The following is a 27,987-nucleotide window of genomic DNA, read 5'->3' as shown; positions in this document are numbered from 1 at the left end:
CAGGCTCCACAAGGGCAAACTCTCAAGCTCTGGCTGGGCCTCCAACTGGCACAGGCCACTGGATACCTGCATTCTGGAGACTGAACCTATGCTGCCTGCAGGGAGGAGAGTGGGATGCAGTGAGAGGGAAAGGCAGGAAGGCAGCCCCTCTCTCCCCTTGCATGGCAAGCAGCAGCACTTGCTGCTTTGGAGTGCCTCCCCTTAGGAGCATCCCAATGGGAAGGCAGCCACAAGGAGTAGAGAACAAGATACACAATGGCCCTGCACCCTGGTTCCTGCCCCCACACCAGCCAGGCACTCCTGCTTGCCCTGGAAAGTCAACACGGGACCTCCCCTCAAACTGTTACAATCAGAACTGATCAGAAACTCATTGCAACACCAGCCAGGCAGTGGTCAAAGCAAACTGCACTTCTCTTCAAAACTCACTCAACTCCAGCAGAGCAAAGCAGCTGCCTTGCCCATTTGCATGGCAAAGGCAACTATCCCTGGAATCTCTTACTTTCATGGCGTCAATTTAGGGAGCTTACCATTTAGCTCCTATTTGTATGAGTTGTGAAGAAACACACTCCTCTCCTATGAACTAGAAGAACCTCCTGAAGGATGCTCCTCCACTGAGACGTGTCCCAGCCATGACATTAGGTCCAGCCCTCAGGAGAGCAGGGCTTCCCCTACACCTTTAAATTGAACACCACATTGCAGTTACTCAATTAAGCAGTACTCCAGTGGTTAAAAGACAGCTCCAGCTCAAGTTTTTGTCCTGCCAAGACCTGAAACTTGCTTAAATGGAGTCCTTGGAATTTGAAGGCTCACAGCAGTAAATCACATCATAAAAAGGTCAAAGTTCTGGTCAATTTCCAGACTAATGGTGTTTAAAAGCAATAAATGCTTGCCTAATACTATAAATGCAGCCATAAATTTACACTTTTGCATACATACACATAGCTTGACAGAGAGTACATAAAGTCTATCAAGGTAACGGCAAGGAACAGATCAGAGAAATGCAAGGCATCCCTACTGTTATCAGCAGAAAAAGAATCCTCTCCTCTATCTACTAATTTTGTGAGGATTGAAGCAAATAAATGCAATGCAGTAAGCCTGATCTTGATGTCACTTAAAATGCATTTAGTCCAGAGTTTAACACAGAGGAGGTAATAGAAGAGCTCACAATTAGATAGGTTCTACTCCAAAACATTTTTTTCTTGTAAACATTTTGGAACTTCAAGATACCTTGCTATGCTGAATCCAGGCGATCCCCAAAAGTCTTGTTTTTTGATGGTTTTTATAGTTTTAAATATTTTTACAAGGTTATTCTGATCAATCAAAACATGCTGCTTTGATCAGGCCAAAATCTTAGAAGTTTCTTAGCATGTTAGCCACATCCCCATGATGGACACAGTGATCCTCAAACCAAGATCACTCACTTGTTACGACAAGTAAGAGAGGCATCTTTAAAAGCAATCTGCAGCATCACTGACCAGTGCAAGAGCTATATAAAAAAGCCAATACTTTAAATTCTTATTCTATTTTTTTTCCATCAAAAACCACCTGCATTGCCCCAAAGCTGACTACAATCTATAAACATACTCATTTTCACTGTACTAGACTGAATCACATAAAGAGCTCCACAAGTATATAATAAACTATGTGAAACCGCCTGTGGTTTCCCCCCTTTTAGCCTGTCTGAATCACCCTAAATCTGACTTTAATCAGTCCTAATGACCGTTTATTTCAGCCACAGCAGCCAGACTGCATTTTTACTACCAACTCCAGCTACTTATTGGAGATTTGCCCAGTTGTCTTATCACCTGCCAATTCACTGTGGGTCAATGACAGAGACACAACCACGTTCATCCTTGAGAGAAAAGTCATGTTGCCCCTCTTTCTCCCTCCTTTTTTCCTCCAGTCTCAGGAAGAACACTGGCAGTCAACTCTGGAATTGCTTTTGATTGCTTTCCTCACAAGTAAGCAGAAAGAGCTGGATCTTGCCAATATCAGCAAAAAGTGGTATTGAGCAGTGTTTTGCTCTACAAACAGTCCCCTCTGATTCCAAGGGAGCTTTTGGAGAACAGTGTTGGATCCAAAATAGACAATAATACACTGATGTTTTTAGTACGCTTCATTTTACACTGAACTTTTCCTCATGTTCCAATAGCTCACATTTAAACACACTTCTGACAACAGGCCCTGCAAAGCACCCTGCACAGTTTGCTACAAAGAGCGACTTTTTGGTGTGTCTGAGGAAACGAGAGGGCAGGCCTGTCCCGCAGGCCTCTGCTTTCAATCAACCCTGACGCATCCCAACTGTGTGGAAAGACGGGCTGGCCTGGCAGGACACGGCTTTGCAGTCAGACAGGAGCTAGCCCTGATCTTTTGGGGAGTGTTTCCGTCCTCTGGCAGTTTCCTGCGCACGGCCTGGGAGCGAGGCCTTGTCGCTTTTTATGCGCTTCCATTGTGCTCGCAGTAGAGCCATATTTAAATCGGTATGCAGGCTGTCACCGAAACACAAATAAATTTTGAGAGGAACGACATGTTCCCTTGCATTTTATTCCTGTTAACATGACACAGCTGGAACATTTTTCCTGCCTCATGCCCAACATCCCAGGGAGCTGTTCCATACCCACAACCACCTCTGTGGTACACACCAATTTACCAAAGGCAACGAACCCAAAATGTCCTACAGACACTTAAACATTGCATGTGATCCACTTGATCGTAAAAACAATGATGCTGGTGATGGACAAGGTAGAAGTTGCCAAGGGCTACATGTTGGGGCATTTAAGCTTAAGTTAGGTGCCCACAGGATTTATAAAAGACACTGTTTAGTGTTCTGGCAGGGAATTGAGGACCTCAGCAGAAAGTATTTTGCTGTGCAGTGCCAAGTTGGACAGGGAGAAGTTTAGCAACAGCAGAACACATTGCCCTGGGAGCAGGGAAATGGTTTGCACAGTGGTGGAGATACAAGTGAGTGGTGGCTGCACAGCTGCACAGACCCACTGAGCTGCCAGTGCCACACGGGTGCAAAGGAACCTGCTCCTCTATTCCTGTGTGCTGGGATTGCCTGGCTCCTGGTGTGAGAGCCCTCCAAGCAAGGCAGACTGTAAAGGGAGACTTTCTGCCCTGTGCACCTTTCCCCCTCAGCCCTTAGAGCTCTGGGAAAGGGACACCAGAGGCACACGTACAAAAATAATCAAAAAAATTATAAAGCTGATATGATTTATTATATTATGATTGAGTAGGAATTTGGGCTCCGGTTTGTAAAGTGATTTTAATAATTCTAGGGTGGATTTACAATTTCCTAAACAGGTTGCTATAGTGACCATGCAGAATATTTTTTTCAAAACACTGCTGTACTGTAAATATTTACATACAGCATAATCCTGCCAAATTGTCTTGAGACAAAGGAAAACACAACGTGTCTTTGCTTTATGTCCAGCCTTCCAGCTTTTTTAGCTTTGAGAATGTGTTTTCAGCTAACAACAGCAGCTAATTACAGCTTTCTGTGGGCTTGCACACCTCCAGATCTAATAATGGGTCATTTATTAGCTTTAATGAATAACAAAGCTATCCGATTTATGAGCGTTAGCTGATTTCACGCATTTCTGAGTAAATTCTGAGTTAACTGAAGGGCTGGGGCTTAGCTCAAGGGCCAGATACTCAGTACAAATCACTGTCACTTGATTGAAGTAACAAAAATGTTGATACTGGGGCACGACTTTACTGATGAACATCAGTAATTTTTTTATAGTCTCCTTAATCTGGATAATTAATGGAATGCTTTAATCATTTTTAGATAACATATGCCAGAAGAAATACATGGTTCCTGTTTTAATTCACATTCTTCTGGATTCCAGCAAGAGAGGCCAAGAGCCAATAGAATAGGAAAGCATTTGTTCCTGGTGTTGTTTTAAACGCTGCAATGTTCCCATATCAACATGAACAGCAGCGTGATTTATGATTGCAGAACACATACACAGCTATCAAATGTCTCCCACGCCTCTACTCTAGGATACTAAACCAAAGTCCAGAGCATAATATAATTTACAGCACTATAAAATCTTTACAACTGAAGCACAGTGAAAGCTTAATATCCAAGACCTTCTGTAATATGACTATGTCATCTTGTTAAACTTTATTTATGGGAACACTAGGGCTGACAAGAACTTTCATGTCACTTCCCTACTGCTTATCAATATCACCTTTCTCACTTTGTGGTGTTCAGAAGAGGAGGTCTTCCTTTCAAAAACATAAGTTCACATAGATAACACACTGTTTCCTCAATGTTAATGTTTTAGTTATGGCCTTATGTGACTTGCCCAAGATCATGATCTTATCTTTCCTAGTATGAATTTACAATGCTCTATCCAAGATAATGCATAATTCCAAGCATTTAAGACCTAAGACAAATTCTGAAGCACCATTACCTGAACCTTCTGTAGTTTCTTTTCAAAAACAAATGGAAACAAAATTTTTAAATTCGTGGATCTGAATTCCCCTCCCATTCTTTTAGGATTTCAAAATAGATTGTACACCAGAAAGGCCTTATTTCTTTACAAACCTTTACATGCCAGGAGACTGGCATCACAAATTCTTGTCATTTCTACTATTTGTGAGAGCAAAAGTCCCAGGAGTGAGTCACCTTGTGAGATTCCTATCATCTGGAGAAAATGGGTGCAAACATGTGCCTACCCCATCTTGGCACCCATTGGGGTATGAATGAAAAACTGATTAACTCTGATCTGGCCTGAGAACCAAATGATCATCTTTAATTTTATCTTAACTTAGTACTGGGCTAAAAAACACCCTTCTTGAACTTTCTCTATGCTGCAGAGCAACACAGAAAACATTTTAGAAAATCATGCAACCTTAAATTTTTTTTTTTCCTAACAGGCCCAAAGCAGGAGCTCAACCTACAGCTTGGAAAAATATTCCAGTTGTTCCTTTTCATCCCTCTCTACCCTCTACCAAGATCTATACAAAATACTCCACCTGCTCAGCTGTTCAGCCTTGGTTTCAGTGGCAAGGATGCAATCTTAGCTGGGAACACCCTGCCAGTAAAAGAAGCCCATTCCCTGGACACCACTCCCTTCCAGGACAGCTGTCATCCTCTCCTGCAACTCCACTGTACCACAGGAGAATTCCTCATTCCACTATCTCCAAATAAATTCTATTTAAAATTTTCTAATTCCATAATGAATTTTAAAAATTCATTCCAACACAATATTAGTATCAAATATCAGTCAAAATTGAGGATAGCTTATGGTTAGAATTAAAATGATAAAAGTGGGTATGTAGGCACATTTTAACTCTCATGATATGACTTCTTCATATTTGTGTGGCAAGGATATGGAGTCTTAAAATAGAAATAAATTACAACACCTTTTCTATTTTGTTAATGTGGCCTGCACATCTTAAAGGCATGGCAGCTAAGTCTGAGAACACATCTAATCTAAGTATAATTTCTAGTAAGATACCAAATTCCTCAGGCTTGTCCCTGGTTGAGAACATTTTCCTATCAAGAAATTCAACATTACACTCATAGTATTTAATGTACATTATCTAATACATTACACAAAGCATCTAAAGATTTTCAACATCTTTGGTCACACTGTGAAGTGCCTAAGTCCATTAGCAGTGTCCTGCAAATAAAACAAGTTCCTTGCAGAGCAGGGCATTACCAACCATGAAAATGGGTGTAGCAGATCCTGTGTCATGTTATTCAGGATTCTACAGAATTTAATGAACACAAAAATGTGTAATTATTAAAGTAGCTAAATATGCACGGAGCTCTGCTTCATATCAGTGGAAACCTGCACTGATACACTGACTACTGCTGTCCAAAGCTTCTCTCTTGTGAGACTTTATAAACATGACAGACCTCTAAAATTCAAAAACTTCACCTCATCCTGATACAGCAATGAAATCTGGAATCAACCAGCATCACAGAACAACTTCAGCTCTCCTGGCACTTCTTCAACAACGGACATGTTTGTGCTATTGATTGTACTGCTGAAAATAATTTTGCTGTGTTGACAGGTATCACTCAGCACAGATTGTGATGAAAAGCTGAAAATTAGAAAGTTAAATGAACACCTGCAACAATTTTCCTGCCAATTTTACAACAAAATAAATATTGAATTATTCTGATAAGTGGGTCAAATTCATCCCTGGTATCATGGCCCTTTGAGGTTAACAGAGCTACAATCATAATGAATTTGGCTCCTGTGTCTCTTTCACTGAGCAAATGTTTCACTGAACTTTTCAAACCCCCTGTGCCAACATTCATCTTCATTTAGAACCCATCTTTCCCTCTTTACTGAGCTTTTACAGCAAAGCCATAATTTTCCTATCAACTTGCAGTCAATTATGTTGACAGTTTGACATGAACATTGCACGTACACAAAAATAATTTGCAAAACAGTTTTTAGAATTGTTGGGCTTAAAAGTCATTTCCAGCACACATAATATTATTTGACATGTACAATTCCACAGTCATCCTTCTAGGAAGAACACGCACCACTTCGTACCACAGCTTGAATAGACATATTAAGAAAAAGATACTGTTATTTGGCCTTGTTTTCATCCTGTTCTTTTTTTTTCTATTTTTTTATTCTATTGCTAGCAGAAGCTGAAGGACACACTATTTTTCCCTTGCAAAGGAAGTAAAAATTTTAGTCTTCCAATCTACAAATGCTTATGTTACAAGAAATTCCTTTTAAGTCCCAGGAAACCCATGGGGGGTTACGGCCTCATGATTGGATTCTCCCCGATATATGTTCAGGCAAGTTTTGATATGATAAGAGCAGTGTGTGGATGTGATGAAACACATTTGCCATAAATCTGTCATGGAGAACTCCCTTTGGATTTCCTTATTCCTACTACAGCCTGCTCATACTTATGGATGTTGAACTACATCACATAACGAGAAGAGTTACAGGAGGCTCCCAGGAAGCACGAAGCAGATAAACGTGTGTAATTTCAAGGACCACTGAGCTTTGTTTTCTGTACATTAGCCTTTGCAAACCTCACAACAAAGTCTCAGATTGTAAGTTTCAAGAAAGATGACTTTACCAGTTTTCGGCACCCGGGTTGTGTTCTGCAGGTACTCCCCACTCTTATACAGATTCAAAACTCTCTCCAGCTGAGCAGCTGTCTCATCTATTCCCCAGTGAAGCTCTCCTTTAAAAGCAGAGGAAAAGAATGACTTAGATGAGGAGCATCCTGCACAGGACAAAACAAGGTTTCATTTGAATGAAGCTCTAAGCATGGGAGCCCCATGGTGCCCTGCCCAAGCATGGCAGGGCTGTGACATGGGCAGGAAATCCCTGAGGATTGGTTGACCCAAGCATTCCAGAGGCTGGCTTGTCCAGCTGGTAGCCCCAGGCCTGCAGGCACAAAACACTGAGAACTCCCCACAAGAGATCAACATCAGCCGGTACAGGAGCACCAAAGCTTTGCTTGCTCATTAGCTATAGCCCAGCATCATTTATTTTCCCTTTGGATGCACACTGGAGCAAAGCACTGAAAAAGCCTCAAATCAGTGTTACAGGCAGCTACTCTTGTCTCAAAGTCACTACCTTGGTGATCAGTGAAAATCTATGGAAATGTCATTTTGTCTCTGGCTTCTGAGGAGTAAAACACCACTGGTATCATTGACAATGACAAAGTATCCTGGTGTTATCATTAAAATTTCCCTTTCCAGGGACAGAAATTCTTCCAGACCCCACAAGGAATGCAGTTCACCCCAGAGCTGAGATGTCAGGATGAAACAAATACTCCCATGACACCTAGGTAAAATATAAAAATGGGAATTATCTGGTGTATGGGCCCATTCTTGCCTTCTTGGTATGAGAGCAATTTTATCCTGGATAGAAAAACAATCTAGTTCTATTGCAGTGAGCACAAAAGCAGCACCCTCCCCTCCCAATCTTAATAGTTACACTAAAAAAGCAACTACTTTGCATTACCATGTTTATTGTGATTACCTGTTGCATTGACTATCTTATCCAGTAATGGTCTCAGTGAGGATGGAGCACTGTGTGGAAGAAGATAGGTAAAAAAAAACCTGCAATAGAAAAGTAACCAATATTGACTTTTTTTTTTTTTTTTTTTTTTTGCAAGAGTTTACAAATATCTTGGTAACTCCTGAACATCACAAGGAATAAAATTCCTATTGCTTACATGCCACTGACCTGTTCAGGAAATACAATGGTATTCTATACTCAAATAAATACATAGCTGAGACAATTCACACACAGCTGTCTGGCCTACCCAGACCACGCTGCTGCATACAAGGCTGCCTTGTACCTATGTAAATGTTCCATTAATACAGCAATTTGCTGTGAAGTCCCATGGATTGCAACCATTTGCAAAGCTGTCTGTACTTCAACAAACTAAAAGGATGCCATCAACCCCATAAATCTTGGAACTGTTTTTTTTTTTTTCAAACCTTGAAAATGCATAGATTAGATTTCTGTTCATTTCTAATAAATGGAATTATTGTTTTCTTTACTATGGCTATCTTAAATTTTCAAGTTAATTGCCAGAAGAAAGCCACCTTCTATTCTTTTAATGCTGCTGGAATACGGAATGTCCTCTCCATTCCTTTTATTAACCTATAATCAAGATACATTCATGTAGGTATTCACTGATGGATGCAGAATCACAGATTCACAGAATGGGGAGGTTGGAAAGCACCACTGCAGGCCAGCTAAGTCCAGCCTCCCTGCTCAAGCAGGGCTCCCTAGAACAAGTTACTTAGGATTGTGTCCTTGTGACTTTTAAATATCTATAGAGAAGGAGATTCCACAACTCCACTTTAATATTTTTTATTACAAAAGAAAAAACAATGTGCCATTACCATCCCTTGAAGTACATTATACTCCTAATTATATATATTATATATATAATATATATATAATATATTATATATATATAATTATATATATTATATATAATCAATATATGATTATATATATTATATAATATATATTATCCCTTAAGTACATCATACTCCTCCTTTAGACTTCTACTACTCTGCCAATACTACAAACACCTATTGCAACCAACTCAGTGTCACAGAAACCTAAGATGGAGATGGACAGGTCAGGACTTGACAATATAAACAGAACTACTGGACATAAGTATTGGCTAATGAAAAGAGTAGGAACACAATTGGTAAATTGCCCTACTTCACATCTAACCTGCAAAGTGAGGTAAACAATTTTTCATATACAGAGACCACATTGTCAAATGGAAACTGCCAGGGACTCATGCTCAGGAGGGAGACCAGCAGATGTTTTACATAAGCACAAATTAGAAAATTCAGTTATTGATACCAAAAATTGATCATAGAAGCAAGTATTGATGAGCTGACACTCTATTTACACAATAAATATTTCTTTAAGAATGTAACTCCCTTTTTCACCCCAGACAAAAATGATGTTTATGGTTTTCCCAAGTGGGATAATCCACTTGAGTAGGTTTTCCTGATGATAAGTATGAAACAGCCAATGTAAATACATACAGAAATCTGAAGAGCAGCACAACATTTGTAACAAATAACTTGTCTGGTAAATTTTAGCTCATTGTTTTTGCTTAGAGATTATCCCTGAAGCAGAGTCCAACTGATTGTGAATAGTTCTTCACAAAAATTCAGTAGCTGTCACTAAGCTTGCTCAGTGCTGGCTGGAAGCAAGTCACGGAGGTTATTGTTTTTCCGTAGCTACAGGGCTACAGAAACATGCAACTGTTCTGCAAACACCCACATGTGAAATCCTGACATGTACAGACACTGGAGTCTGCACAACTTAATTGCAGGAACATTTGTTATTCATCGATTCCAGGGCCAGTGGTGTCCCCTGTGATCTGCATAACACAGACTGTCAGATCCTTTTACATTCGTTCCTACAAATTCCTTCTTTTTGAGAACTATCTGATCCTAATTTAAGAATTCTCAATGATGAAGAATTCATCTCAGCCATTGGTTAATAGTTCAAAATATTAATTATGTTTACTTTCAAAACTGTCCAGTGCTTTGGAAACTCTTCCCCCAAATATTTGGAGGAAAACACAGTGTGACACAATTGTGACAGGAGGTAACCATCTGAAAGCCAAGATGGGCCAGTTCTGGTAGAGGTTTCTCCCAAATGTTTTCTCTCCTTTAATTATTTACCTCATAAAGAAACCAGTGAGATAGACTTAAGTATGCTTCCAAGGTTAGGGTGTGCTGCATTTTAAAATTACAAGGGGTTTTGACTTCTAACAGCATCAGAGGGCACCCTCTAAGCCTATAGCAACAGAGCACACCTATGAAAATAACAAATTTAGCAGCCTATCCCTAATGAAGTGAGGATTTCACCCTCCAAGACAAGTGCTGGGGTTTGTTGTAATACCTTAGCATGGGTGGTCACAGCCTCCCACAGCATGAATCCACCCATCAACAAAACCCCGCTGTCTCTATGGAATTAAGGCAAAGCAGGGGCTGAGAACACTGTGCATGAAATACACACTAGAGAGCAGTTCAAAGGCAATACTAAAAACTGTATTAGAAAAAGACCACTTCCTTCAGCGTGACCAGCAACCTGCCACAAGCCCACCACAGCACAAACATGTCCCCATTTACGACTGAGATGGATGGGTGCCTATTACAGGCTTCTTACCCAGAACCAGTAAAACAGTCTTAACCAAAAGCCAGCAAGCTAAGCAAGATCTTTAAGCCAAGCAAATGGAAATGGAAAATCTTGCAGGACACACTAAATACTGCACTGCACAACTGCAGAAGGCTGTCATGTGGTGCAGCCCATTTCAGTGTGGTCAGCTAATGCTACACACATGCTGGTGAGCGCTCTGTGACCAAAGCAGAAGGCTCTCTTTGGAGCAGCCTCTCCTCGCTGTGGTTTGGAAGGCAGTGAATGGCACAGTACTTGAAAGGGAAGCCTAAGAAATGAGCACACCACTATGGCACTGCTCTGAGATCTCCATCCTCCTGTGTGGATCAGCCAAAGTGGCCGCCTGTCCCAGCAGCACCCATCAGACAGAGTGGCAATGGAAGGATGAGCATGGCACTAAGCATCCACTACTGGCTCCCTGGAAAGCAGTGACATGGCTCCCCCAGCACCCCACACAGCCCTCTGGGGGTGTGATGGCAGATGGGGAAGAGCTAAGACCACAAACACAAAGCCATCACCCAAAAGGACCCAGCTATAAATGTGGACAAACCTTTAGAATCGAATTTGGAAGATGGCTGCAACAGTGGAACGCTTCCTCCAGTGTGGCCAACTGGTCCAGCATGGCCCATCACCTCCACTGTGGGCATGGCACTGGGAGTCACTCCCCCAGCACCTGCTCACACAGACCCAGGACTGGGAGGGAAGAGTGAAAAGACCACCCTTGCTTTAAAAGGTTTGGGCTTAGAACCCAGATTGTCAGCAACTGAGGGTGGTCCCAGCAGCTCCAGGGACACACTGGGGCTGTTATCCTATCACAGCAGGCTTCAGCAAGGCAGGGAGCACTGAGCCAGAGGGCAGGATGTGAACTGAGCTCTAAGTCTCCCTCTAAAGCCAGCCCTTTGCTCAGCTGGTGGTGTAAAACATGTGAAGACCCCTCTTAACTCACACCAAAGAACTGCTGGATCATCTCACCATAGAGCTTGTGAGCCCCCAGCTCCAAAAGTGCTTATGCTTCTCTCCTATGAAAATCTCAGCTTGAGTGAAGAATTCAGTGGGCTTCAACCAACACAGAATTAGACTGAGTGGTGAATCACACTCAGAGTATGAAAAACATTTCAAATGTTATAAATGCCATGTATTTTCACAAATGGAACAATTATTCATGGCTTCACTTACTCCCGGGCTTTGGTTCTGAGACCATATGTGCTCATTGATGTGAATAACTCTAAAGGATGCCGGAGTTCTAGGCCCACTCTAAACTCTACATGAGTTTATCTGATCACAGACCTGTAGGCATTGTAGAGATTCCTCTTTTCATTCATGCTCTGACACCGTCCCTCAACTGAGCAGGGCAGGGTGAAGTTTCTTGCAGGGAATTCCATGAAGCAGTCACTGTTACTAGTGCAAGAGCTCTCCTCAACACTGGCATCATCCAGATCTGTCACCTTCAGCTCCCCATCCACAATCACAAACTGCCGAGGGCGAAAATCCAGTAATGTCACCGAGCCAAGAGGAGAGTGAGCCAAGTAATGCAGAAGCCGAACTAAGCTGAGACATATCTGAAACACAAAAATATGGGCACCTAGCATTATTTTCTCAGTGCAAAATATACAACAAAACCACTTTACCTGAAGATATGTCCGTAAATTTATGACTTAATATCAGCATTATAACTTACCCTCAAAACTAAATGTTGCAACCAAGGTATTTTTCACAGGATTAACATAGTTGAATGTAAAATCCTGAGATACGTGAAACAAAAATAAGCTTCTTTACAAGTGCTTTCCCACACTATTCTTGAAGCAGGGCTCATTGTTGCTATTCTTACTTTTAACAGAAATAAAAGCATTAACTTTTAATAACATTATGCACAGGCGCTGACCACACAGTCTGATCCTGCTCTTTACGAACTGCAGGTCTGGAAATTTTGGCTGGATTGCCCTGCACCCACGCCTGGAGCCCCAACTGCAGAGAGTGTCTGTATTGCCTCTGTACCTATGCCTCTTGACTGTTTTTATAATTTTTTTCCACTTTTTCCTCTGATTTTTTCCTTCTTCCTTCCTCCTCCCAGGAAGAGGAGCTCCACGGGTCCAAAGTAACTCTTCACCATGCCTCAGGGTAAGTCCATATGTCTGTCTACCTTGACAGGTCTGCCTTGGAGGACCCTCATGCACCACTTTGAGCCTGAGGTGGGAGCTCTGTGCTGATGTTTCACTTTTCCACTGCAAGTTAGAAACTTGAGTAACTTACTAGACAGCAACCCTGATGAACACTGAATTCAGCCCCCTTACCAGAGTCCTGTTTTCAATTCATGCATTCCTTTAGAGTCCACTACGTAACCTATTAATCCAAATGTCGCAGTAATATGAACACAGTTAAATACTGGAATTTTTATTTTATGTATTAAATAAATAACAGGTCTTACTCAGTTTAGCAGGCTTTTTACTGTTTATATGTAATCTTTGTTTTCTATTAAAATACAATTTTAAGGGCACGTGCATTGAGGTAGTCAAATCCAAATTCAGACTAGGAGCTTAGACAATACACTCAAGATTGCAGCTCAGTGCATCCTTAAAAAAGCTGAGCACTGCTGAAGTTATCCCTCACAGACACTTCACTTGTGGGATGTTAGGACCATCTCATGCTCCTACACAATCCTTCTCCTGGTTGACCTGACAAGAACATTTTTCTCCTACTTAGAGGACACCATAGTTCGTATGGAGATGTTTCTGGGTGTATACAAGCCTGGTTAAGGGATGCTAAACTTGACCAATCTTACCTCCTCCTTGGAAGAACACAGAACTCATGTCTGTGTCATTCTGCAATACCCTGCAGAGAAAAAGCCCATCCAGCCCAAGCTATCCTATAACATAGGTATCTTCAAATGTCAACAAACCAAGAATTTAGTTTGAACAAACCCACAGGTTGCCATCCAAAATTATTGTCTTTTCTCAAATTCCCCTGTTCCTGCATCAGCAACCTCTGTGCCCAACCCCAACAGTCTCTGCCATGCAGACCTGATGCAGGATGGGACTGCAAATGCCCCCTTTTACAAAAAGGTTTAAGGACACAGGTGAAAGCTTTGCTCTGTGTCACACACCTCTGGCTTACTCAGCTTACTGCTGAATCTGTCCACACAAGAAAATTATCAATTGTAGGAAGAACCTCATGGACTTATGCAGTCATTTTCAGGACTGGACCACAAAAAAGTCTCACATAACAAGAAGACAATTTTATTTCCTTCCTTTCTGTGTTAGTAGCATCCTAGACAAACAAATGAGCACAACATTATTTAGGACTTCATTGCAGTGGTCACAGGAATGTTTCACCAGTAATTCTACCTCTGTGAAAGTCTTTGTCTTCATCTTCATCTTCTTTATCTCCTTTGCAACTGCTCACTCAGAAATATCCACTCTGGAAAGAAACTTCTCTGTTTATTACCCATAATCTCACGTATCTCTTGGTCATTTATTTTGTACATAATTGCTGTCACAGTCCATTATTTGCATTCCCTAGATGAGATGAGCTAAAGGCAGATGTTCCTGTGTTCTGTGTGGAACACTGCTGAGTACCTCTGCTGCTTATTAAGACCACGCTTCTTCCAGGAAAAGAGAGCTGAAGCTTAGTGTAGGGAACACACTTGCTCCAGCTGTATGAGAAAAATAAATCCTGCCAGGGAACATTCCTGGGCACAGAAGCTTAATCCCACATGCACACTGGCTAGCATGGTCTCTGGCTGGGTCTGACCAGCACTGAGGCTGCTCTCCGGCACTGTCCTCAGGCAGGATCCAGAGCCATTTCCAGCAGGTTCCAATCCTGCTCACAGCCTCCAGAGAGTGCAGGAATGCCACAGCAAAGCCCTGGGCTGCACCTTGCTCCTTCCACTCGGAGCTCACTCAGGCACACTTTTAATTTTGTGGCACAGATGTAGTAACTGAGCAACCAGAGTGTTTCAGATGGAGACTGCTGCTGCCTTTCCACGTCCTAGGGAGTTAACCTCAGACAGCAACACGTCCCCATATACACCAAGCGAGACAGCACTGTCTTGATCAAAGGATTGCTGCTGTCTGGCTTCAATTTGGACAAATTAAGTGTGACCTTCGTGCTCCTGGTAAATTGCCAGTGCGGTGGACAAACTGGGATCGAGATTTGTGTATGTTTGTTTCACTCTTTCCCCAGGAAAAAATGAACAGAGCAGGAAATAGCAGAAAACAATTATAAAACAAACCTATGATAAGGATCAGGAGACAAATGTAACATCCTTCTATTGTTTAAACCCCAGTTGCAAAGCACGATGCCAAAACTCCTGGACCTCCTTACTTCTTAACAAGTAAGAAATGTTTTGAGATATCATGTAAAAACCATATAACTAGTTACAATTAGATAACATTGACAGACAAAATAACACAGTATCTTAAACACTACAGAAGCAGAGTGCTAAATACTGCTTCTTAACTAAGATGTAATCAGGTGCAAAACAAACGTTTAATAAATGTGAATTGCGCTGAAGAGTACATGACCCCTGCTTCATAATATTATTTATTTCTCACTCTCCTAAAAGTCCTTGTTAGTTGTTACTCACCCGAAATCTGTCTTCCCAGGAAGTCTGTAGAAGCTGAATCATCTCTAAAGGCGAGCCCAGCTCAGTGATGGTTGTCAGCGTGTCTGGGATGTCATTGCTGTCCTGGTAGCAATAGCCATAGAGCTGAAAACAACACAAGCAGGCATCATCAGCGCAGTGCACCTTGGCATGTGGAGTCCCAAAGGAGGCTGTGGACTGTGTTTCTGGCACTGACTGTGACCCTGCAGGGAACACATGCTGAAGGACTACATCTGGTGGCAGCAACCCACTCCGGACCAGTTCATGAAGAACTGTAACCCATGGGAAGGACTCAGCACTAGAGGTGTTCATGGAGGATTGTCTCCCGTGGGAGGGACCCCATGCTGGAGCAGGGGAAGACTCTCAGGAGCCCTCTCCTCAGGAGAAAAAACAACATATGATTAACTGACCACAACCTTCATTACCACTGCACTGCTCAGGAAAGGAGGCAGGAAAATCAAGAGAGAAGTAGGAGCCCAGGAAGGAGTGGGCAGAAGCTGTTTTTATGATTTGGTTTTATCTTTCATTACCCTATTATGACTTGATAAACCAAATTAATTTTTCCCAAAATATTTTGCCCATGACATTAATTGCTGAGTGATTTCTCCCTCTCCATAACGCAATCCACAAGCCTTTTTCAATATTTTCTCTCCCCTCTCCAGCTGAGCGAGAGGCTTTTGTGGGTGCCCTGCATCCAAATAGGGTCAATCCATGACAAATGGATAAAATTATTATTATTATTGTTATTTTTTGTCTAACATACCTATGAATGCAGAAACAGTAAAAAACCTGAGGAAAGGTAATTTAACCTATGCAACACCTGACTAAATAATACCGATTTTATGCTTAAAAAATAATGTAAAATAGTTTTAATGACATTTTCCACAGGATTAGTGTTTGTGCTTTGAGTGCCAATGTGTATTTGAATGACACAGCACCTTGAAAAGCAATTGAAAGGCCAACATTTATCTTTTCTCAGCCAAAAATTGCTTCTCGCTATACCTGATGAATTTCTGTGTACAATATCATTAAAGCAAGGCAAATACTCCAAAATACTATTTGCCAGTAGCTTCTACAATTTAAAAGCATTTAAATGGCAATTTCAGCCATACTCCAGCTTCTTCTTTTATTTGCTTTCCAAGGATATTTGAATGACTTCCACTTGCACAAATAATTGCACTAGAAGAATATTTAAAGACTGTGGAGGAGAGACTGTCTTGCTTTATATGGAGTGGGACAATGTCTGACAGGCTGGGAGACAGGCTTTTAAGAACTCCCTGCCAAGCCCTGGCAGAGAGGATATTAAATGAGCCAGATAAGGATCTGATCACAACTTTCCAGCCAGAACAGCATGCACATGAAATAAAATTAAATGTATTCTCTGCCCCCAGTCAAATAAAACATACAGTAAAAGGGTTGGTGTGAAAATGCAGCATTAAAAAAAAAAAAAAGTCCTGTTGCTACCCTTCTACTGCCTTGCCCACAGCAATTAGTTTTTTTTTAATCAAATTTTTTCTTTTACTTTTAGAAAGCTCAGAGAAGATGACAAGGCAAGTTCCTTGGTGCTGAGAGCACTAAGATGTGGCCCTGCAGAGGAAGCCAGGCTCAGGCAGCCAGAACCGGGACAGTCCCAAATCATGAGGAAAGCAGAGTGCCATAGCCAGAGGGAGCGGCTGAGGCTGCACACAGCCCCTGTGAGCAGATTCCAGCATCCAGCACATTCTTACAGCTTGTGACCTCCCCAGGCAGAAAAGCAAAGACCAGGCTAAAGTCAGCAAATACGGGCTTTGTTATGAGCCATGCTGCTAGTTTTGACTCTAGCTGTCTACATTCAAAGGAAAAAAGGGTGCCAAAAAATGTAAAAGAAGTAAACAATTTTTCTTTTTGGTGTAAAAATGGCACTGTATTTCAAAACGGCTGCTTAAACATGAACATTAACCTAAACAAAAAAAAAAAAAAGAAAAAAAAATCTAGATTATCTTATTTTAAAACATGCCAAAAAGAGAAATTGTGATAGATGCCAATACAAACATTTGAAGTAGGAGAACAGACATTTGTCTTTACTGCCACAACCATGACAAGGATATTAACAGCAATAATTTCTCCATCTAGAGCCATTCAGACCAGACCTGGGTTTGTTCCTTATCATCTACAACACCACTTTTGTGCAGCTTAATGCCAGGAATTAAATCTTAGAAGACCACATCAACACAACTGTTTACGCTATCTGTGCTAGCCAAAAGTTGAATCAAATGAAAATATTTACTACAAAATATATTGTTTTATCAGAGAAAGTTGGATTCTGCAGTCCTTACCAGCTACTTGCCACCCCTTATGTGTGTGGGCACACTAAGGAGAAGGGATGAAGTTTGGCAGGTTTGAAAACCCTCATTCCTGAGTGTCAAAATCCAGCTGTTTCTGCTAGAAATCTAGATGATGTTTCTGTATCATCTGCAGCTCTTGTCTTTAGCACAATAATACTATCCACTGGGAAAAAAAGCCATAAGGGAAATTAGCAAGCAATCCAGATGGGAAATGACAGTATTGTAGTAGCTGCTGATTCACAGGAATACTGAATACAAAAAAGGTATCAGTCTCCATCAGACACTGTCAACATTTGTGAAAACAACTCTGGAAACAGAAACAGAGGAGACAAACCATTCCTTTTGATTATACAAACATAATACATATATATATATTTACATGAAAAATATTGAAAAATGAGTCTATCTATTTATGTGCATATGATCACAGGAGTAGAAATTAATTGCAGTACCTATTTATGTCTATTGTATCTTGATCCATGAATGCCAACAGTAATAACAAGAAGTTAGGTTTGCTCTCAGCTGGAATTTTGCCCATAATTCTTTCATTTCAGTGTCTTGTTTGTACCTTGGCAGAAGTCTTCACTGCCCAAGTATCTGACTATATCTATAAACTAACCCGAGCTCTTTATTATTTTACTGAAGTGAAACCTCTCCAGATACAGTGTTACTATATAATCATATAGAGTTATAAAAGCAGAGAAGTCTGAGATATAAAGGATTTATTGGGTCACATTTATGCTTTTCTAAATGAACTCCTGAAACTAAATGCAAAAGGGCACATGCAATTACATGGCCATATATGTATGTGCAATTACCATGATTACAAACTGGGCAAGTCCCAACAGCCAGTTAAGCATCTCAAATGGTTACATTCATCCCCTTCTGATGAACCACCACCCAGCACACAGAAGTCACAAAATACAGAATATATACACAAGCAAAATATTCCCAGGCAGCAATACTGAGGCCTTTCGTTTAAAAAGCTGACTTACAGAACACAAGAAACAAGGGTACTACCCAAAACATTTTTTTTAACTTCCTTTTGTTTTTGTCCAATCCATTTTAAGGTCAGAAATGAGACAGAATGGTTTGTATTCCCAGACAGTGAAGTAAGAAACAGATAGCTGGTGCATACAATAACAAGAAAAATAACCACATGGGGAAACTGAATATAGCTGGAAGCAAAAGATGAGCCAAAATATCTCCTCTATCTGAAATTCTATTAGGTTGGACATCATTCTCAGCGTCACAAAGCTACACTTCAGACATATTGAAGAGTGATGGTTTTCATACGCTTTTTCAGTATGGTTCCAATTAAATGAATGGAAAGAAATACAATCTCACATCTTTTTGCTATCTCGAGTCACTGCATTTAAATGCCACCCCAATATATTTTTTGTGTAGAATCTAATAGCAAACAGTCACGATACTGGGATGCCTTTCTGTCTGTTTAGAAAAATGTATGCCAGATATGAAATGTTGACCTGTTCTCACATCATGTGTTGTAATTCATTTATTTTGAGTAGCCCCGTTTACCAAATTATTCCCTCACCATTTGGATTTTCTCGGTCATAAAGGCTCAGTCCTGCATTAGTCTTTCTGCACCCAAAATTCCCACTGATTCCCAAGTTTTTAGGCATGCTGGGCATACAGAGTCGCCTCCTGTGAAAGTAATATTGCATTGTAGGAGCCCGTGTTCCTAACAGCCAGCCAGTTCACCTCCCTTTACAATTCCCTTTTACTACAAATTATGGGGACAGAGGCGCCCCTTTCAGAAGAGCTGGGGCAGCAGGGGAGGGCAAAAGCAGAGGTCATCCTCTACACAAAAGCCAACAAGCTTACTGACAATAAAAACACAAAATAAAGAAGCTTATTAAGCTGTCATCAGAAGGATAAGTCTGTGCGAACGATGAGCCCTCCTGCATTGGTGTAGACACCCTGGCTGGACTTTCATTAAAATAAATGTCAAACCAGACCCATTGCCAAAGGGTTACATTTCCTTTATGGAGGTTGCTCAGTCACAAACAGTAGGACCCACATTTTCCCAACCGGTCTCCAGCCACTTTTCCCAGCTGGGGCTCTGCTGGCTCAGCTCGGCTCTGCTGCCGGGCTGAGACAGGACTGCAAAATGCCCCTGCACAGATCATACATTTCCCTAAAAATCACAACACGTTGTAAATATTCTTCTTTCTCTACAACCACAAAAACTGGCAATATTCCCCTTTTTTCTTTAATGAACACGAGATTTCTGTGAGTCCTGGAAAGTGAACCTCAAGCACACTGTTACCAGCTGTGATATAAGTGACAGGCTCAACTGCATTACAACAGAAGTAAATTTCAGAAACCTCTCTTCTCATTCAATTTGGACTGCTATTCTCTTTTAATTTTGACTACAGTAGGACCCAACTTCTGCCCACAATAGAAAAGTGCAATGAAATACTATCTCCCATGTACAAAGAGTAACAGTAGTCAACACTTCATACAGCCTTTCTTTTCAGAAATACATGGACACAGACTTGCTTAATCAAAACTGGTTGTGTCAAGATTGTATTTTGTAGTGTTTCAGTGCCTGGGGGAAATAAAAAGCTCCTACTGGTCTTTGATAAGCCGTTTGCTTGAGCTGCTATGTCTCAAAACCAGAACAGAATATTTTAGAAGCTCCTGCTACTTCATTGATAAGTTAATGTAATATTTTTAGGCAATCAGTCCTTGGATTCACCTTTCATCCTTGAAGCACTCAGACAGTCCAATCCTGCAAGAGCAGAAATCCCCAGCACAGCCTGATACAGCTACGATTTACCAGTACAGGATTTGATACATTTCTGCCACTTTAAGATTTATTAATCACTTGTGCTTTAAAAATTTCCCTTCATTGCTGATGGTACATACATATATAAATATACATACATATACACACAAGCACATATATCTTTTGTACATATGGCATATATGTATATGCCTGTTCTGATATCTAATGTACACACATAATATTTGCATGTGCATTTCAAAATGTTTCTATTTTTTTTTTAAATGCATATTAAAATACTTTTATATATTGCAAACCAGCTCAAAAGTACATGAAAACCTTTAACATGCAGGGAACCTGGAAAATGCAGGGAACTCAATGCCTAAATTTGCTAAAGATCAATCCAGTGCCGACTTTCCTGCTATAGAATATATCAAGAAGGCGCATGAGAAAATTATTTTCTCCCATTGAAATCTAGCAATCAAACCTTGCAAAGTGCTGAGTTTCACTGGAGAAAGACTGTACACAGAACATCCCCTGCACCATGCAGAACCTTTTGAAAGTGGGAGCCAAACTGTGTGCTGACAGCTGTGAGGCAGGATTTTGCCTGCTTCTGAATTTTGGAACCAAGAGCAAGTAGTAGGTAATTCAAATATTGAACTCTAAATTCACAGTTCTGCCTAGGCTTTATTTATAAATGTATTATCATGATTACCACTAAACTGCAGGATAACTAAAAGGTACAATAATCTCATTCCTGGCACTGCTACTAAACATTTTCATTAATAGAAAAATTGGACTGTAGTACTCAGAAACAGACATTATGTGTATTTACCCATATCTGTTGCTATATCCATAAAGGTCCACAGATATCTCCATATATTTTAGAGGTATGTGTGTGTATACATATCCATACATACCTGCTGCTCTGACACATATTATGTTGGCTATAATCTTATGATTTAGTAATGTTATCTCCCTTTTACTCTCCCTGCTTTCCTTATACTCTGAAGTGGAAAATTCTTCTACTAAAAACATTTACAGCACTTTGAATTTGCATTGCACTGCACAAGCTCAAGGCCCAACCCTGCAAATATTTAGTCACTCAAGCAGCCTACTCTTGTAAAGCCTTCCAGTGAAGACAAATGGATCACTCATACAACCATGATTTCAGTGGAAACAGGATGGTATCACTGGAGACATAGTTCATTACCTTGTAAATAGCCAGATCAGAAGCCCCCCTGACCTCCATCCACAGCCACGGCATTCACGTCCAGTGCACCACAAGTTTAAATTAACCCTTTGTCATGATATGGGTTTGCTTTAAAAAACTGTCAAATAACCTCTGTGCATCACATGTTCAGAAATGCTTGTCTTGGATTTATTATAACAAATCCATCTGTATAAATCTTCTTTCTTAGGTATGAGTCATATAATTTTGAACTTTATCATGGCAAGCTTTAAAATAAGCTTGGAGTATATATGCAGCTACATAGTCCAAGAAAAAGGCAAGTCTACCCAAACTAAGTTTTCCCAAATTTGGCCTAAAATAATATAAAATACCCATGTTTGGTGTCTGTTACCTAAACTGAACAGTTCAGCTGAGTGTGATGAAAAATAACAAGTCCTTTAAAATTAGTCTAGAGTCAATATTAGTATTAGCACAGTGCCTGTGAGAACCAGTTCTTGTCCAGTTTTTCACGGCCATCACTCAAATGAAAAATGCCAACAGAAATTAGATGTTGTGGGGCATCCACCTGAGCCATCAGACAACTGTGTTGACACAAAAATCCATTTAAAAATATCTTTTAAAAAGCCCAGCTTGCATATTTGACACAGACACTTAACAAGGCAGGCCAGCAACACTTCCAAGCACAGCCTGAGCCTGAATCCACCAACACCGTGTCCACGCAGAGAGCAGAAAGACAGAGAAGCAGAGCTATGCCAGCCCTGGTGTCCCCTTCCAGGTGTCCTCTCCTCCTCCCTGGCCAAGCACCACATCCCTGCCTGCCCTTCCCAAACATGGTCACAACTAGAAGACAGAGCATGTGCAAAAGGCCCATAGTCATCCAGTTCAGGGATAGGATTGGACAGGATATTTCAGTGGGCGAGTTGGAAAGGACAGGAAATGATTATGTAATCCAACTTCCAGACCATTTCAGGGCTGACCAAAAGTCAAAGGATGCTATTGAAGGCATTGTTCAAGTGCTTCCTTAACACTGATGGGTTTGGGGCATTGACCACCTCTTGAGCAAGCCTGTTCCAGTGTTTGACCACCCTTCTTAATGTCAGGTCTCAACCTCCGCAGTGCAGCTTTGAACAATTCCCACATGCCTTATCACTGGATACCAGGAAGAGGAGATTTACCTAGCTATCTCACACTGGGGGGCAGGAGGAATTTATCCTTGTAAGTTATAAAAACCATGTGCTTGCCTCCCCCTGCAATTCTGTCCTGGTCATAACTAATTCCAGACCAGGATATTGATGGCCCAGAATGACCTTGTTTTTTCATTGTTGCTCCCAGGAAAAACGGCAAGCAGCAAGGGAGAACTTGATCATACCCACAGCATCCTGTGGTGACCACTGATCTCTCCAAGCCACTGAGCAGAAGAAGCAGTGCTGGGCTCTCCTCAAAGAAACTGGATGTGGTTGCAAGCCATCAACTCCCATAAAGGAGGCAGAAATTCAAACCAGTCTTCTGGAATGATTTACGTGGCACATAAAACTGAGAAACAACCATAGAAATCATTCAACAAATGATTGGGATTAGTTTTATGAATGCTACTTTTAGAAGGAGGGACAATGTAGTCCTTCTAACTTATGTGATGACATGTGCCTTATGGAAAGTCATTCCTGCTAGCAGCTTTGCAAGTTGAACACCCTCTGCCATCCCAAGGAATTCACTGGGAAAAAAAATACTATTGGGTGACTCCAGCATCAAGATGTGTAGCTTGCCTTCCAGGGAAAGGAACAGTTAAGAGTGGGTTTGCAATTGTATCAGCTCTATGCTTGCAGCAGCTCTGGAGCTCTTGTTAACAGATCCTTTCTTCACTCTTAAAAGTGCAGGATAACATCTGGGCCTTTTGGGAAGCAGTCTTACAATAAAGAAGCACTTTGTGTAATTCTTCTTTCCTCGCCAAACCGCATCTGTCTGCTCTCCCTGCCCTTCTCCACTCCAGCCCGAGCTCCTTGGGGCTACGGGGACATCTGTTAGCAGCAGCGGGCTGTCTCTGCCGAGCCATCAGTAGGTGGCACTGCCTGCTTTTTTCTCTCACCACGTGAATGTCCATCCCCAACACCTTGTGTGGACCACCACTAACCATCTCGAAGGGTACCCAAGAGACGAAAATGCCTCACCTCCTTCAAGATGTGCCTATGGTAATCCAAGCAATGGACTGACTGGGACAAATAAGCTGCTCCATCACGGCTCACCAGGCAGTGGTGGTGGCATTTCCAGAGGAAGGAGGTGGCCAGCAAGAGGTGCCAAGCTCCCCTGTCGCTGACAAGATATGGCAGGCTCATTTGTCTGGGAGCTGAGGTTCCTCTGATCCCAGCACCAGTTAAACAGCCACTATCAGCCTGGTCTTGCACCACGTGGTGGCCTCATTCATCTTTAACAAACCTGTCCCAAGAGCAGCTCAACTGAGACAATTTAGAAAAACATTAAAAAAACACTCCCAGTATAACATGACCTTCCTAAAGGCAGCAACCCTGTACGTGGGGTGCGTAGTGAGAGGCCAACCCCCGCCTTCAAGGTTAATTCTCCCTAGACACTTGATTTTGAAATGTTTGATCTCCAAGAGCTGGGAACCTCTGCTGCCCCATCCAAAAATTAAGAATGACAAATTCTCCATATAGACTCCCACCAGTTGCTATCAGCAATTGCAGCACTTTTCTCAGGTCAGTAGCTCCCTGCGTTCTGATGGCCAAACTCCAGCCAGACACGGCTAAGACTTGTTGCTGGGAATCCTACACCGCTGCCATCACAAAAAGCATTCAATGCCCACCTGCTGGCAACAGGGAAGAGGTCCCTGGGTATTTGTTTCCACTATAGCACAGTCTCCCCTTCCCCCCTGCCTTCTGTGAAAACAACAGTGATTCCTTTAAAAATGATGGTGAAGCACCAGACCTTCAAGAGTCCATACAACCCCTATGCAAAATAAATTTGCACTGGAAATTAATTGTATATTGGCCTTATTCAGACTTGGAAAGATTGTCTAGTTCCACCTGGAATAAGAAAACCGTATACAAAGCTTTACTATTTTAATTCTCACATTAAAATTAAAACTGCCATATCCTGTTGGCTATGCATATGTATAGGGAAACCATCGGTAAGAAAATCCCTTCATTATCACATGTAAAGAAAAGAAAATCCTGTTTAAAAACGGGTATTTAAAAATACTGTGATCGGCTAGCACATCTTAAATCTACTTGTCAGCAGTAAGTGATGCATTATTTGCACTCCATTTTAAACAATTAATTTTGCAAGAGACAAATATTCTCCCAGTAAAGACGACCATCTTTAAAAAAAAAAATCAGCTACAAATACAATAGAGCTAAATGACCCAATTCATACTGAAACCACTTTGATATTTGGATTGGATGCCATCTAGATATTTCATCTAAATCATTCAGATTTTAACTTCACACTAAAGCTAAATAAGCCAAATGAACCGGCCTTGTCTGGGCAGCCAGCAAGCTATTGGTGCTGTTATGGTGTCTTCCATCAGCATCAGACAAAGCCAACCCTTTTCTGAGCTTTTGTGTGTGTTTTTAAAAAGAGAGTGGTAGCTCCTTCTTAAATGAATCATTGTGAACTCACACTGGAAGTGCTGATAAATAGCTGTCACAGAATTAAGCTTGCACTTTTCCAAACCTCTGCAGTTTCAGACATTCCCTCCCTCCTCTTCAGCAATGCAAATGAAAAATGAATGGCACCAACCTTAATTCTGATACTCCAGGGCTATAATTACATTATTACAGTAAATCAAACATTGCCTTTGTGTCACGACAATTGTGCTCGTTGTTTGAAATTAACTGCAAATGGTTTGATTTTCTTTTCTTTCCTCAAATATGGGCAGGGAATTAAAGCACACTAAATCATCTTAAAATGCACAGAAAGCCAGGATTCAGACAGCAGCATTTGAACTCTGCAAGAAAAGAAATTACAGCACGGAGTGAAAGGAAGAGATCGGGCACCGCATTTGACACAGAGCGACTGCAAAGCAATTAGTGGGCTTCTAAATCCTCTGTTACAATAAATCAGTGACCCAGTTCCCCCTCTTCCGCGGTGCCCTTCATTATAAAATCAACTTTAATGAACTAGCCCTCTCTTCACCACTCCAAAGCAAATATATTTCCACTGGAGGCTGCACCTGCCCTTCCCAGCGGCCGCCGCCCCAGGGAGCCTCGGGCAGCCCCAGACGGCGGGGGCCGGGGGGGAGATGGCCCAGCGCTGGCCCTTCGTGCAAGTGACGGGAAAGCATCGAAATGGAAACAGGAAGGCAAGCTGCCTACGCCTCAGCATTGCCTAATGTGAATCCGCTCTCCCTCTTGCTGGTTTTCCATGTTTCTTTTGCTAGACTTGATTCAGCACATCTGCCAGAGCTGACACATCTGGCTCCTTCCCCGGGGCGGAGGGCACAGCGGATATGTCAGCATGTTGTCTAACGGCACTGGTACTTTCTGGAAAGAGCTCTTTTCCCCTCTATCATATATTGTACAACAATCAAGTCTTTTTAAAAGGATGACAAAAAAAAAGAAAAAAGAAAAAAAAAAAAAGCTGATTTTGACAAGAGACAGGCCAGAATGAGAACTGCTGAGACAGTAAAGAACAAGCCTGTTATCTTACAAACTACACTTCAGGCTGTCAGCTGCCAGAGATTTACAGGAAAACCCCCTTTCCTAGGACTGAACCGACGCGAAACTTTATTTTCAGCAGAAGAAACTCACCGCCACCAGTCCCTGACCGGGGCCGGGGATGCCCGGGAGGGTTCCCGCTGAGGCAGAGCTGCTGCCGGCCGCCTGCATGGACGCGTCCCCGGGGTCGCTCCCTCCCACGCCCGCGGCGTGGGGAGCCGGAGGAAGAGCTCCCGCTTCGCCTCCAGCCCCGGGCGGTCTCCGAGGAGCGAGCCGGTGAGCGCCGCCGCCCTGCCCAATCCCTCCCGGCTCCCCCGCCTGCCCCAGCCGGGGCCGATCGCCAGCCCTGGCCTCCCCCGGCACGCCAAGGCGACAGGAGGGTGGCACGTCCTTCCTGCTATTTATAGCAGCCGGCTCGTATTTGGCTATGCCGGGAGCCGCCGGGGAGGGGGGAAAAGGAGCAAAACCGAGGCAAGAAGCAAAGGCAGGGAAGCTCTCGGCCCTCGCTGGCCCAGCAGATGTGGTGGCATCGTGGCTTGTGCGTGTGTAGCTCTAATGGGAGCAGGAGCGCCTGTCAAAAGCTGGCTCTTGAACTGAGGCTTTTGCCTCGGCAGCAAACCCTAGACAGTGAAAACAAGTTAACAATCATAAAGTCAGCCGATCCTGTCCTGTGTGAGATTTTAACCGAGGCACAACTAATATATTTCATGTTGCTCCCTAGTGCCCATTTTCCTCATCGGTCCTACAACTCCTGCACCACACACCGGAGACTTGCTCCTGGCCAACAGCGCTGTCACGACAGTGTCCAAACAGCGCCTGGCAGCTCGATATTTACCGTCTCCTTTCAAGGTAATGCCTTATCACTCGTTTGGTCCTCACTCAGGCCACAGCACCCCGGCCCCGTGCGCCCCCACAACGCGGTGCATTACACAACAAAGGGGGGCGGCCAGGGGCACGGGGCTCTCCTCCCGGCCTGGCAGCACCGCTGCGGCTCCTGCAGCAGGAGGGCAGGCAAAAGGAAACACCGTGACAAAATCGGAACGACTCTGAAAACATGTTTCTGATTTAAGTGTAATCTATTTTTAAATGGGGTGGCATGTAAATACGAAGCCTTAACTACGAGACGGGATTTTCCCCCATGAGAGCATTTTCCCAGCACGGAGGCTGGGCGTGTTTCTCCTGGCGCTGGTGGAAAGTGCCTGCTCATCCTCCAGCTGCTCCTGCCCCGGTCCCCCCGCCATGGGACACCCCGCATGTCGCCTGCGCTTCCCCCTTTCAGAGTCCACCTGACATCCCGGACCGGAGAATTACTCTGGTTCCTCCACATCACACCGAACTGGAGAAGTGAATTCCTGCGGCTCATCCAAGGTTTGCTGTGGGGGGAAGCGGAGCGCCGGGCAACTCCGGCAGCGCTGCCAGAGGACCCCTCGCCCGCACCTGCGGGGACGGACAGCGCCCAGCCTCCTTTCTTTTTATGAGAGGGACGGCCAAATTAATCCTTCCAGATAAGAAAACTACACACGAGTAACACGGGAAAGCTTGCTAGTCAAAATGACTCAAGTTTTTAAAAAACACACGCTGGCCAACTCGCTTACAAAAAAAAAAAAAAAAAAAAAAGCAAACCAAACCCAGTCTTGGGGAGGGAAACAAAATCCTCTCAGAGCAACCAGTAACGATGGCTTTTCCAAACAGAAATCATCACAGCTAAGAGGAGCAATACCCTTCCTAGGAGTACAGGGTTTTGTGGTTTGCAGGATGGATGGATGGATGGATGGATGGATGGATGGA

General features: G+C 42.5%; 1 protein-coding gene across 2 annotated transcripts in view; it reads right to left on the bottom strand.

The window, feature by feature from the left end:
• Positions 1–26,500, bottom strand: part of PKDCC (protein kinase domain containing, cytoplasmic) — a 32,035-nt gene extending 5,535 nt beyond the window's left edge. Inside the window, exons 1-5 of one of the 2 annotated variants that reach the window (XM_033513315.1) lie at positions 26,293–26,500; positions 15,250–15,372; positions 11,955–12,226; positions 7,983–8,062; positions 7,069–7,176 (exon numbers count right to left, since the gene is read on the bottom strand). In XM_033513315.1, the coding sequence (XP_033369206.1) occupies positions 7,069–7,176; positions 7,983–8,062; positions 11,955–12,226; positions 15,250–15,372; positions 26,293–26,370 (661 nt within the window). In that variant the 5' untranslated portion in view covers positions 26,371–26,500. Of the gene's footprint in view, positions 1–7,068; positions 7,177–7,982; positions 8,063–11,954; positions 12,227–15,249; positions 15,373–17,582; positions 17,687–26,292 lie in introns of those variants that run through there. The other variant, XM_033513316.1, reaches the window with a different exon arrangement.
• Positions 26,501–27,987: the final 1,487 nt, after the last annotated feature.

This window comes from Parus major, chromosome 3 (genome assembly GCF_001522545.3).
Source record: "Parus major isolate Abel chromosome 3, Parus_major1.1, whole genome shotgun sequence".
Lineage (NCBI taxonomy): Eukaryota > Metazoa > Chordata > Aves > Passeriformes > Paridae > Parus > Parus major.
The sequence above is the reverse complement of the archived record's forward strand: the minus strand, read 5'-3'. Positions and strand labels throughout refer to the sequence as shown.